The following is a 14,048-nucleotide window of genomic DNA, read 5'->3' as shown; positions in this document are numbered from 1 at the left end:
TTTGACAAAGATCTGGGTTTCCTATAACGTTCTAAATTATGAAATTATACTGCTTTGTCACCTTCTGATTACCCATCCACCTCTCCCTGTTTTTCACTCCTCCCCCTTCTACCCTACCTTTCCCTTGCCATTGGAATGCTTTTCATGTTTCACAAGATCTATTTTGATATTGTCATATTTTGCTCATACATGACCTAAAGAAGGTTCTGCCTCATCTTTTTGTAGCAAATTAGACTGAGCTCAATATAACAATTTTATAAGTAATAATGAAAACACCCAGAACCTTTTTCCAAACAAAACCCCAGAATTGCTTTAAATTTGTACATGCAAACAACGTCTGATGAAAGGTACCCACATCCAATATACAAGACCAACACAAACAAGACCCATTATCTGACAACCTAGAAATCTTATATGTCCACAGTGCCCTCTGTGCTACATAAAATAAAGACTGAGGACCAGATGATCAAAAGCAAATTCGAGCACTAGAGGCAATTATCATCGGACTAGCGCCTGCATTTGCCTGCACCCCAGATTCAGAGTTGGTGAGCTTGTATAACACGCTCACTGGCTCTGAACACTAATAGCATACTAATACATGCTAGACATGACATTTGTGAGCAGCGAACCAAACAAGGCTACTGCTACCACCATCTTGGCGCTGGTGTTAGGGTTTACAGAGCAATGAGGAGGAATGGGGATCCCTGTCCAGCATGCATCTAAATGCTAGCAGAGGCCCGCTCCCACACCCACCCTCTGACTGACCAACCCCCCCTGCAAGAGACCTGACTTGACCCCCCCCCCCCAACAGGATGCACTGGGCAGGGCACGGCACCACCACTTTGGAGGCAGTGCTGGAAGGAGGAGGGAATGCTACTCCCTCCTCCATCATCTGAAGGTACGGGGGAGTTTGGGGCCGCTGGTCCACCAGACCTCTAGCCCCCTGTTTGGGGGTTGGGTCTGTTGGTCAGGGGGTCTGGTCGGGTCAGGGGGGGTGCTAAACCACCAGTGCCTCTGTCTGGGGGGGGGGGGTCTGGTGGTCCATCGAACCTCCAGCCCAGTGGCGTAGGAAGGGTGGGGCGGTGGGGCCGGTCAGCCCCGGGTGCATGCTGCTGGAGGGTGCAGAGAGCAGCCGTGTGCCTGTCGGCTCCGCTGGTTCCCTGCTCCCTCTGCCCCGGAACAGGTTACTTCCTGTTCCGGGGCAGAGGGAGCAGGGAGGCAGTGGAGCTGACAGGCGCGCGGCTGCTCTCTGCATCCTCCAGCAGCCAAGAATGCACCCGGGGGGGGGGGGGCTTGATGCGCCAGGGAGGGGGGTGTCATGCTGCACCCTGGGGGGATGGATGCCGCTGCACCCGGGGGTGGGTGCGCAGCGGCGATCCGCCCCGGGTGGCAGCCAATCTAGGATCGCCACTGCTCCAGCCTGGTATGTTTGAAAGGTCTGGGCTATTTTTTTGACAGCCCAGACCTGTCAAACAGCTTCTACAGAAGGATTGTGCCTTGGGCGCATGCCCAGGCACAATCCTCCTGCAGAAGTACCCCTATGATCGGAGCTAATAGCACACGTGAATTTGTATACTATTAGCTTTAATAATAGGGGCATTATTGCCCCACACTTATTCCGATGCTAATTTTAGAGCACTGTTCAGAACAGTGTGGGGTTTTTGATCATCTGGTCCTGAGTGACAGAAGCAGAAAAGGTAGGTCTACAAACTCTAGCTCAAAAAGCTTTCCACACCTCCTCTCCTATACAATCCCACAAATCATGCTCCCAGACCTTTTGCAATGCAACACACACATCACACTCTTGAACTTAACCTTTCAATACACTGTGAATCCTTTCTTTGTCTGCCCAATGAGCTCAACACAAAAATCTCACAAACCTGAATCAGCAACCCTTCAGTGGCGTAGCTAGGGGGGGGGGTGCCAGGGGAGCGGACGTTCTCCCAAATGGACTTCCGCCTTTGCCGGCGCCTATTTCTTTACTCAACATGTTGCATTTAAAATGCGTGCCGGTGCCAGCGGAAGTCCGCTCTCGCTCCCCCCGTGCCTTCAACCTGGCTCCGCTTCTGCAACCCTTATCCACTCTATACACGTAGAACACCTCAAACAATGCTTCAACTACAACCACTAAAAGTAATGCCTAGACTCCAAATGAAATTCCCTACTCAGATCCTCAAAAGTCCTAATATTTCCCCCCCCCCCCCGAAGCAACTGATTAACATACCATACCCTTCTAGCCTGTCAATCAGACCAACTAATAACCCTATCTTGCACATTAATCTCCAAATTATTTCATAAAGAAATATAATCAGAAACAGGCCACAACCCCAGACACTGAACTACAAACTTCAACACCTGAGGCACTGCTTGCAAAAATCAAAGACTGAGGCACAACCCATTTAACCTGTGCCATAAGCAAACTGCCCAAAGGGAATGGAGCAGTGATTTCCCTCTCCAGCTACAACCACCTGGGAATCTCCTCATCCCTTCCATGCCTGAACCAAGCTGTTTCAGCAGCAACTAAAAAAACAAAGTCATACAACTTAAAATCTGGAAAATTAACACACCCATGCTCCTTGAGTAATTTACGTTTCCTCAGGTGGCTTGCCCCGCCAAAGAAAACAGCATCACCGTACTTTCCTATGTTTTGTTTTATTTCTATTTATTACCTTTAAAGTGGACTAACACAGCAACCACACTTCTTTATTCTTGTAAGATCTTGGCAGTTTTCTCAACTTCATCTTTCTTCACAAGGATATGTCCTGAATGATAAAAACCCAGTACCTTTCATCAGAACATCCAAAATACTCAACAGCTTGAAACCAGAAGGATCAGCTGAAGCATTTGCAGGAAGGACATTGGATCTGGTGTTCACTCTCTGCCACATGTTTCAGTCAGGAAAACGGTGCCAGGCCCAGGTGGGACAGATATTCAAAACTGCACCTCATTTTCCCAACTTACTTTATGAAGTTTTTGCTGTTTTCTTTATATAAGATACTCCCCTTCTGTGTTCAAATAATTGAAAGTCTTCTGTCCTACATCTCTCTCTCCTCCTTTCAGCGGTCTGCAGATCTTTTTCTGCCACCCTCCCTTTTCCCTCATCCCCAGTCTGGCATCCTCTTACCTGTCTTTCTCCCCCTGCTCAGCATTCTGCTCCAATATCCTCCTCTCTCTCTCAAAAGCAACAGCACCCTCTTTCCCCCTCTCCTGCCCAGCATTGCTCTCTTTGCTCCCTACTCAACAGCATTTCCTCTCTTTCTCCCTTCTAACAAATATCTTTAAAATACATATACTTAACAGCAATGGGTATTAGGTGTGTACAGGTTAAAGATGTCTATTCTGTTTTGTTTCCCATGTCATTTGTAAGAGTTTATTTCATTTTGTTTAATTTAACATTTTTTTTACTTGGGGGACAATGTTGTTAATAGTGTGCACTCTTTGTGACACAGGAAAACCCCCCAAATTTTGTTTCTTTTCTTGTCATTTTGAGCTAAAATAAACAGGACACAACATGGGAAATACACATCCTGAAGTAAATATATGCACCACTGACTGCTCGTCACTATGCATGTAGTGGTGATATTTAGCCACTCTACAGATAGACTAATCTAAATATCTAGTATCAGTACAGCAGCTGAATATCACTGCTGTCTGGATACTATGTGGCTCGTACTCTAAATACACCTCACATAGTATTGTCGTAGCTAGACAAATTCTTGCCCCAGCATTATCCATATGGGACAGAATAGTAGCGGAGAACAGCCACAATAAAATGTTAAATCCTTCTGAAAATTCTCCCCAAAACTGATCATCAAAATTAAATGGACATTGAAAAAAAAAGTCGATTTATTCAAGAAGCTGCCCTATTGTTTCAGCATGAACTCTGCTGCTTTGAATTTGGAAGTATGTCACCTCCTGTCCACCCTCATAGAGAGAGCTGGCTACAGCACTCTACATCCAAGGAGATATGATAACAGGAGACGACATGAGCCTATCTGACCCAGGATGTGGGCTGAAGCCAGTAGGTGGAGCTTGCCACCTTATAAATGTCATTGTTTTGGGTGTACCAAGATGGCGGCAGCTGCATTGGGGAGAATGAAAACCTCCTTGGGTGGAGACTGGCTTCAGTCTTGTGTCTACTTCTATATTCAGAATATGGTATTTAGCTCTGCTGAAACCAAGTGGACCAGCATTGGGCAATTCTATAAGTGGGAGCTCCAATGCCATGCACTGAGAGAGCCTATTCTATAACAGCATCTGGGCACCCAGATTCTGTATAGAATACTTTTAATACATGCATTTTTACAGAACAGTGCTTAGGTGACCTGCTGCCACTTATGTGCACAAGCATGCACTTACCCTCAAAGGTTCTGGCATTAACACATGCAAGCAGCACATAAATGCAAATGTCCAGTTATAGAATTGCCCTTCATGTGTGCTGATCCTGTCCAGGAGAATCAGTTCCTGGATAATAGAGACTGTCCTCACATTTCTCCTATATACTCTCATTCAGGACAGGGCCCTGCAAGGTGTCCTCCTTACAAGAAGTGTTATGCTGCAGCTCAAGTCAGCTCAGTTTACTGTCTCAAAAAGCTTTAAAACACTAGCTACTATGCAGGAAGATTGCAAGAAAACTGAGGTGCTTAGACTTCTATGGGACTGCTAAGGATGGCACAAAGAAGGAACATGTGGTGTGCAGCAGGGGTCTCTGCAAACAACTGTGACTGGACAGCTTAGCCTCTGGATGTAGCCAATGCTGTGCTGCAGGGGGGTCTGGAAACCCTCATTAAATTATTCTATACAGATATAAGGTATCTGTCCTATGGAAACAGAGGTGGCAAGGTCTCAAAAGACCTCAGTAGCACATCATTTGACACCCCCACCAGGGTCATTAATTATTTTGGGCAGGGACTCACCTGCCAGCTGGGGTCTGCATGACGATAGTAGCAGAAATTCTCTGTGATCCAGCTATAGATGGCAGACAGAGTGATCTTGGTCTTCTTGCTAGCCTGCATGGCCATGCAGATGAGGGTAGCATAAGAGTAAGGAGGTTTTATATGGGGGTTATTCTTGTAGTCAGTCTCTTCAGGGGAGCTGAGGGGTATACTAGCGAGAGACTGCAGGCAGCTACTGCTACTGGAGGTGGGTTTGCCCAGGCTGGGTGGCATGCCTGTGGCTGCAGTGTCTCCTGCAGGTGGGCTGCTAGGACCCTCTGACCCCCGAAGGATCTTCTGGTGAGTTTGGTGAAGCTGATGATGAATGCTGGAGCTGAATGGTCTCTCCAGATTGGCACTGAGGATGGAGAAGTCCTGAAGCCACTGGAGATTGGTCAAGCTGTCATCCAGGGTCACCGCCCCGCTAGCATTGTCCTTATCCTCTGGGTGCAGCATCAGCCACTTCTCCTTGAACTTCATGGCGATCTCTGGAGAAGTGAGGACAGGCATTCTCCAAGAGTGGGGCATCAACAGTGGGAGCAAAGTGGCTGTCACTGTGTAAGAAAAGAAAACACAGATATTGGCTCAAGCTATGGTAATAGAAGGAGGAAGAGAGCAAGAGAAGGGATGGGAAATTAAACAGGAGAGGAAAATAAAAGAAGAGCCTATTGAAGCCAAGAACTCCATAAACTAAGAAAATTATGGCAGATAAACACTACATGGCCTAGCTCTACAATCCTTTTCTCTCCCTTAGAGATCCTCTGTTCTTGTATTATGCTTCTTTGAAGTCAGATACAGTCCTTGACTTCACCACCTCAACTGGGGAGGCCATACCACACATCAACGAACCCTTTCCATAAAGATCATTCCTGAATCTATCCCCATTCACCTTCATCCTATGACCTTGCATTCCAGAGCTTCCTATTAATTGAAAGAGGCCCACCTCCTGTGTGTTTTAAATACCTCCACGGTATAATGACTATCACAGCTGTTTTTGTGTTTCTGAGTCTGATAACCATAATGCCCTCCAGATCCCAAGACTGACCAATCCGCCCTCTTCAAAGCTTTTATAGTCAGATATCTCTGCACCAGAAGGAGGAGTGGCCTAATGGTTAGAGCAGTGGACTGCTAACCAGAGAAACCAGTATTCACTTCCCACTACCACTCTTTAAGATCTTGAGCAAGTCGCTTAACCCTCAGGTACAGTTAAGATTGTCAGCCCTCCCAGGGACAGGGAAAGACCCACTGTACCTGAATGTAACTCATCTTGAGTTACTACTGAAACGTTATGAGCAAGCTAAATTGAAATCCTTTTTCCACTTGGGAACACCTTTCCATTATTCTACTCCATAGATGATAATGAACCCATTACAGGTAATCTATTTTTTCCTGCAGAAAGAAAAACACACACACCCAGGGCTGACACTAGGAGTGGGCACGCAGATCAACTGCCCTGGGTGTGTCAAACTTCCCTTTTAAGACCGTATGTAAGTTGGCCTTCCATACTTGCAGAAAGGGGATAGGAAGAGCCAAAAGCAACCCAACTGTCCTGCTAAACCCCTTCCATTATGGAAGCAGCAGCCTACAAGATCAGCATATCTGGGTCTTAATAACTGTGATATGGCATGGAAATGATGGATCAAATTCTATAAATAGCACCACAAAATCAACACTGCAAAAATAACGTGCTATATACGGCACTGAAAGTTAGGTGTTGTTTACAGAATACACTTAGCACCTAACTGCAGAGGTGAGGATTTATGCGAAGTAAATTCTGGTATAAATCCTCACGTCTAAATTAGACACTGATCCCCCTTATTGTATAACAGTGCGCACAAATTTTAGGAATGCCCCTGATTCACACATGACCCTCCCATGGCCACACTCTCTTTTCCGAGCCACAAATACATCTCAATTAAGGCCAATTAGTGCTGATAACTATTAGCACTCCATTATTGGTGCTAATTGGCTCAATCAATTAAATTGCACATGCAAACTGGGTACATGCCTAAATTTGCATGTGCAATTTTAAGTGTCATTTATAGAATTTGGGAGGGGGGGAGGCTCAGGGCAAACAGGCTTCAGGGCCCTGCCGCTGCCCCCACCACTGCCCCCCTCTCACAGCAGTGAATGAGAGAGAATGCTTTATCAGTTACAGGTTCTTCTTCTTGCTGCATCCCTCCTCCTGTGAAGTAACTTCCTGTTTCCACATAGGAAGGACATGGAAGGAAGAAAGGACCTTGGCTGGCAGAGCAGTTTCTTTTCATTGCTGGAACCGGGCCCGGGGAAACTCTGATTCTCCCCCCCCCCCCCCCAGTGGCACAGGGGGGGGGGGGGAATGTGCAAAGGAATAAGCATGTGTATGCAGTCAGATGTCAGTTGTCAAATTCACTTAGCTTAGCGGGGTTTAAAAAAGGTCTGGCCGGCTTCCTAAAGGAAAAGTCCATAGACCATTATTAAATTGACTTAGGGAAAATCCACTGCTATTTCTGGGATAAGCAGCATAGAATGTATCTTTTTCAGGATCTTGCCAGGTATTTGTGACCTGGATTGGCCACTGTTGGAAATAGGATGCTTGGCTTGATGGACCTTTGGTCTGTCCTGGTGTGGCAATACTTATGTACTTATGTAAAGTATGCAGTGAGGACCTGCTCCTGAGCCATGATAAGATCACCACACACTGCACATTAGATCTGGAAGTCACTGCACTCCTTTGCTTAACCAGGAAATTCAAATGCACCAAACACAAACTCCTGCAAAATTTGAGAGACACTATAGAATCAAGCCCATGGTGTTGTTTATACACGATTAAATTTAAATGTAAAGATAAAAACTAAAAAGATTTGGGACAACACATTTTGAAAAGATACATGATTATAGTCAAATCATTGTGCATGCAAATGGATAGTCAGGGGTTCCTCTAAGCAATGATGCTCAATCCAGTCCTTAGGGCATACCCAGCCAGTCAGGTTTTCTGGATTTCCACAGTAAATATTCATGTGAGATTTTCATGCACATCTGTCTATGGTTTTCAGGATATCCACAAGGAATGTTCATAAGACAGATTTGCATGCATCAACTCTCTTGCATGAAAATCTCATGAATATTTATTGTGGAAAACTTGAGAACCCAACTAGCTGTGTGTGTCCCAAGGACTGGGTTGAGAATCCCTTCCTTATAGTGCACTCTTGAAGTCAATATCTCCAAATGGATTCATTTTGCACATACTGTGACAGTAATGAACCTCACCCTAAGCCAGAGTATGTGGCGTATGATCTCAGTCTCTCGAATTTACTGATAACATATCATACCAAAGAAAGCTTCCTTCTGGAGTCCATAAGAAGTAATATGAATAGACAACATCTAAGGTGTACTTGGAAATATTATCAAAGAATCCCAATAGGATGGGAATTGTCTGAGGGTCACATGATCAGAAATGCATGTGTGTGCATGCTGCATGAATGTTTTAGTATATTATAGTATGATTTATACTTGAAATTCTGACTTAATATTCACTGAAGAGCTCTGCAATGCTTCAAAATCATGTCTTCTGGCTAATTAGGTACAAAAAAAATTGTTTTGCTAAAAATCTCAAATGAATTACATCCCAAGGACAAGTGGGCCACATTTAGCCCCTAGGCTGCACATTCGATGCCTCCACCACAGACCATATTTTCTGTTTTTACCCTGTGTCTCTGTCCTCAGAGCAGCAGTGTCAGGATCTGTTTATTGCACCTGTTTCTACCCTGTCGGCCCCCTTTCCTCAACACTAAGTCTATTTACTGCCCCCCCCCCCCCCCAGCTTTCTGCTCACCGATTCCTACATGTCTCAATTTGTAGACATTCAAGTGGCATCAGTTAAACTCTACACCTTCTGGTACTGCAGTACTGAGATCCCCACAAAATGCTCTGGCAATGCAACTCAATCCTGGCCTCTAGAACTAAGATTGAGGGCCACCAATCTTTCAAACAGAAGGGTCATAGGATATTTCAAATCACCACGGGGGCATTACCAATCGCCGTAAAAACAACATACGATCACCTAAACTTCTGTAAATCATAAAGACTAACCTGTTCGAAAAGGCATGTCCCAGCGATCCAACCTAAATGCCTCATCCTCGTAACCCAACAATATAAAAGCTCGTACTGGACATAACCCAACTCTGCTTCCTACTTAAGCCCAATATGTCTATCATACTGATCACTACTCTTTCATAACCTCACTTTGTAGTTGTTTCATATTGGTATTGGTGATTGCCTCTACTGTACTATGTAAACCACATTGAGCCTGCAAATAGGTGGGAAAATGTGGGATACAAATGCAACAAATAAATAAAAGATTGTCTAAAGTTAGGCGCTGAGATAATGTGTGTTAAGCATGAATTCTATTATCAGCAATTACATGCATAATTGTTATTATAGAATACTAGTTTAAAGTTACGCAGCCGGCTTTAAGCGCAAGCACTTACACTAGCTCAAACACTAGTGTAAATACTCACATCTAACAGTTGTCCATTAGATGCATATTTTATAAGCCACAGATGTAAGTGCGAGGCACGCCCCTGACCGGCCCATGCCCCTCTCAGGTCCACACCATGGACTCCACGTGCACAATTTGCAGAATACCAACTACGTGCCGTTACACACATAACTGCTAATTAGTGCCACTTCTAGTCAGTTATTGGTTGTTAATGCCAATTAGCATCTAATTATTAAATTAAGCTATGAACATAACTCATACTGTTCTATCACTAGTGTGCTAAGCATTAAAAAAAAGTGTACACAAGTTTATAGAATTAATGGATATAAGAGCTGGTGGAAGGCCCCCCTCAGAGTTTGCCAAGTTTGTTTTCATACCACCATCTTCAGCCAGTGGAATCCGTGAACCCAGCTAGTTTTGCTGTCTTTGCCACTGGCACACAATAGAAAAAAAAATACACATGGGCCAAATTCTGTTGCAGGCAGGAAAACTGAGCTCCACAGGGCACATTCAGCTCGTGGGCTGTAGTTTGAGGACTTCTGAAACTCATACACACTGCTCTGGCAATGCATCTTGCTCCTGATGCCATCACTGATGTTCCATAAGGAAACCCATATATATCAAGTTTACTAGTTTAATATACCGCCCATGAAAAATACTTTCAGAATGGTTTACATTGTACATGGCTTTGGCAATGCATCTCAGATCTGAAAGCAGCTTGTTTCACTGACAAATTCAAAAGCTTGTTTTGTGAAATTAATCCACAGAGAATGTTGCAGTTCCTTTTAACGTTCAGCAGAATTTGCAGCTTTCACTTGGCATGCTGTAGAACAAAGTTATTAAATGTCTCCCTAGAGCAGTTCTTCTGTTATTGGGAGTGGCCAGAAGGCACCATTACAGGTCTCATATTTACAGTCATTAATAGAACACAGAAATGCAATTATCCCAGTGAGGCACAACACACACACAGCATACCACACAAACTGTACCATGCATAGAGCAGGTGTAAGTAGTAAATGCCCTGGGAGAACCTTCAGCCTTCGGGCCTCTAGTATGCAGCTTCCCCCCCCCCCCCCCTTCCAGAATTTGATAATTAAACCCAATCATGATCAATTGATCAACACAAAAACCTCTTTAAAAAAAATTCAGGTGACATTATATGATGATGTTTCTTTGACCTTGTGTGGCTGTCAGGGTGTTGAGTACAACTGTTCTTTGCTGTCCTAAGCAACTGCCTAGTCTTGCCAACATATCACACACATGACATTTTATCTGGGCTTCTCAACCCAGTCCTCGGGACACACTTAGCCAATCAGGTTTTCAGGATATCTTCAATGCCTATATGTGAGATATATTTGCATGCACCACCTCCCTTATAAATGCACATCTATCTCATCCATATTCACTATGGGTACCTTGAAAACCTGACTAGCTAGGTGTATTCCAAGAACTGGGTTGAGAATCACTGCGGTACACTAACATTCTCTGATACGGCACACACAAACCCCTGGATTCAATATGACACTTTGAGTTGCATGCACAAATTTGGACCTGTGTCTAATTCGTGCAACTATTGGACTATTGCAACTCCATTTATAATGGCTGTACAAAATCTTTAATAATGAAGTTGCAGAGAGTAAAGAATGATGAAAGTAGAGTGATTTGTTTGGCAAATATGACTCTCTCTCCTTTAATGTTACAGTTACACTGGTTGCCAGTGGAGGCCAGATTACAATTTAAAGTCCTGGTTCTGACCTTTAAGGCTTTTTGTAGGGATTCCCCAGGGCTGTCTAATTGACCATTTTGCATTTTTTAATAGGAATCATGGTAGAGCCACTGGAAATTGTTTTCTGTTAGATTTTCCCTCTGTTCGTAAAGTGAAGGTTTTGCTTTCTCTCGTCCTCACTGACTTATCAGTTAGCTTCCAGCTGGAATTGTCTCCCTTCTTTTTTAAGGCATATAGAACAGTGGCGTAGCCACAGGTGGGCCTGGGTGGGCCGGGGCCCATCCACTTAGGGCTCAGGCCCACCCAACAGCAGCACATATTTAGTGCTAGCTAGTGGGGATCCCAAGCTTCGCCAGCTGAAGACCTCCCCCTGATGGTGCTGAAAACACTGCTTTCCACTTCAGCAGTCTAAGCTTCCTAAGCTGCTGATACTGGCCTCATTGCATTGAGGGGGGGGGGGGGGGGGGGAGGAGAACACTTGGTGCCCACCCACTTCTTGACTAGGCCCACACAAAATCTGCTGTCTGGCTATGCCCCTGAGTAGAATACTATCTTGAGTTTAGGAAATTGTTGAAGACTTTGCTTTTTAGAAAATATGTCCCCTAACTTATAGATATTGCTCTCAATTTTTAAGATTGGGATTATTCTGTATAATTATATGGAGTATTCTCTCTCTCTTGATGTTATCCGCTTAGAACTTGTTGGTTGTAGCGGGTTATAAGACCTTAATGTAATGATTTCAATTAGCGCAGATAACTGGGCAGTAAGAAACAATTATCAGCATTAATTGGCAATAATGAGAATTTACACATGCATCTTTTAGGAGTATTCTATAAAGAGGTGGGTGTAAATTCTAGTGTGTGGATCTAAAAAGAGGGTGTGGCCATGGGAGGGGCATGGGAAGTCACAGACATTCCTAAAATTTATGCGCATTGTTATAGAATTAGCAGGATCCGCACCTAATTTATGTGTGGGGATTTACATCAGGATTTCATTGGTGTAAATGGTTGCACCTAAATGTAGTCACGGTTCCTAGCACTATTCTATAAACCAGGTCTAACTGTAAGCGTGGTTTATAGAATAGTGCTTAGCACTATTTTTTTCTGCGCTGATTTTTTTTAGGCACCACTTATAGAATTGAGTCCAAGGTGTACCACACCCATCACTTTAGTGTCCAGTGAGAGTTGGAAGCTGTGGAGTTGAGGCATCTCTGCTGTAATAAATTAATCCAGTGTTCTTCATTAAAAGACCCAGGAGCTGTTGGCAGCTCCTATACTCGCTCACATTTTGCTTGGAAGCTTGCAACTGGTGCTGTGCCCTAATTAGTTGTTCTATGTTTTTCGGCACTGTGTGACTTTTAATAAGGTTGAACCAAGCAATGCTTGAACTCTTATCCTATTCTTGCAAGGCTGAAAACAGTGTAGAAGTTCAACCACTGTGCACTTAAAACAGAACAACTGTTCCACAGGCAGCACCAGCAGTAGGGCCATCCTTACAGATAAGGAGGTGTTTCTCAGGCATGGTATACAGTGGTGGAAATAAGTATTTGATCCCTTGCTGATTTTGTAAGTTTGCCCACTGACAAAGACATGAGCAGCCCATAATTGAAGGGTAGGTTATTGGTAACAGTGAGAGATAGCACATCACAAATTAAATCCGGAAAATCACATTGTGGAAAGTATATGAATTTATTTGCATTCTGCAGAGGGAAATAAGTATTTAATCCCTCTGGCAAACAAGACCTAATACTTGGTGGCAAAACCCTTGTTGGCAAGCACAGCGGTCAGACGTCTTCTGTAGTTGATGATGAGGTTTGCACACATGTCAGGAGGAATTTTGGTCCACTCCTCTTTGCAGATCATATCTAAATCATTAAGAGTTCTGGGCTGTCGCTTGGCAACTCGCAGCTTCAGCTCCCTCCATAAGTTTTCAATGGGATTAAGGTCTGGTGACTGGCTAGGCCACTCCATGACCCTAATGTGCTTCTTCCTGAGCCACTCCTTTGTTGCCTTGGCTGTATGTTTTGGGTCATTGTCGTGCTGGAAGACCCAGCCACGACCCATTTTTAAGGCCCTGGCGGAGGGAAGGAGGTTGTCACTCAGAATTGTACGGTACATGGCCCCATCCATTCTCCCATTGATGCGGTGAAGTAGTCCTGTGCCCTTAGCAGAGAAACACCCCCAAAACATAACATTTCCACCTCCATGCTTGACAGTGGGGACGGTGTTCTTTGGGTCATAGGCAGCATTTCTCTTCCTCCAAACACGGCGAGTTGAGTTCATGCCAAAGAGCTCAATTTTTGTCTCATCTGACCACAGCACCTTCTCCCAATCACTCTCGGCATCATCCAGGTGTTCACTGGCAAACTTCAGACGGGCCGTCACATGTTCCTTCCGGAGCAGGGGGACCTTGCGGGCACTGCAGGATTGCAATCCGTTATGTCGTAATGTGTTACCAATGGTTTTCGTGGTGACAGTGGTCCCAGCTGCCTTGAGATCATTGACAAGTTCCCCCCTTGTAGTTGTAGGCTGATTTCTAACCTTCCTCATGATCAAGGATACCCCACGAGGTGAGATTTTGCGTGGAGCCCCAGATCTTTGTCGATTGACAGTCATTTTGTACTTCTTCCATTTTCTTACTATGGCACCAACAGTTGTCTCCTTCTCGCCCAGCGTCTTACTGATGGTTTTGTAGCCCATTCCAGCCTTGTGCAGGTGTATGATCTTGTCCCTGACATCCTTAGACAGCTCCTTGCTCTTGGCCATTTTGTAGAGGTTAGAGTCTGACTGATTCACTGAGTCTGTGGACAGGTGTCTTTCATACAGGTGACCATTGCCGACAGCTGTCTGTCATGCAGGTAACGAGTTGATTTGGAGCATCTACCTGGTCTGTAGGGGCCAGATCTCTT

The 14,048-nt window shown here is 44.6% G+C and overlaps 1 protein-coding gene across 1 annotated transcript in view; it reads right to left on the bottom strand.

Annotated features, from left to right (window-relative positions):
• The window catches only part of LOC115476379 (forkhead box protein J1-B-like), a 33,582-nt gene that overhangs the window by 16,630 nt on the left and 2,904 nt on the right, over positions 1-14,048 (bottom strand). Inside the window, exon 2 of the mRNA XM_030212733.1 lies at positions 4,917-5,488. Within this exon, the coding sequence (XP_030068593.1) occupies positions 4,917-5,462 (546 nt within the window). The 5' untranslated portion in view covers positions 5,463-5,488. The remainder of the gene's footprint in view (positions 1-4,916; positions 5,489-14,048) is intronic.

Source organism: Microcaecilia unicolor, chromosome 8, assembly GCF_901765095.1.
Source record: "Microcaecilia unicolor chromosome 8, aMicUni1.1, whole genome shotgun sequence".
NCBI classification, from domain to species: Eukaryota; Metazoa; Chordata; class Amphibia; order Gymnophiona; family Siphonopidae; genus Microcaecilia; species Microcaecilia unicolor.
Note: the sequence above shows the minus strand (reverse complement) of the source record. Positions and strands in the feature narration are given on the sequence as shown.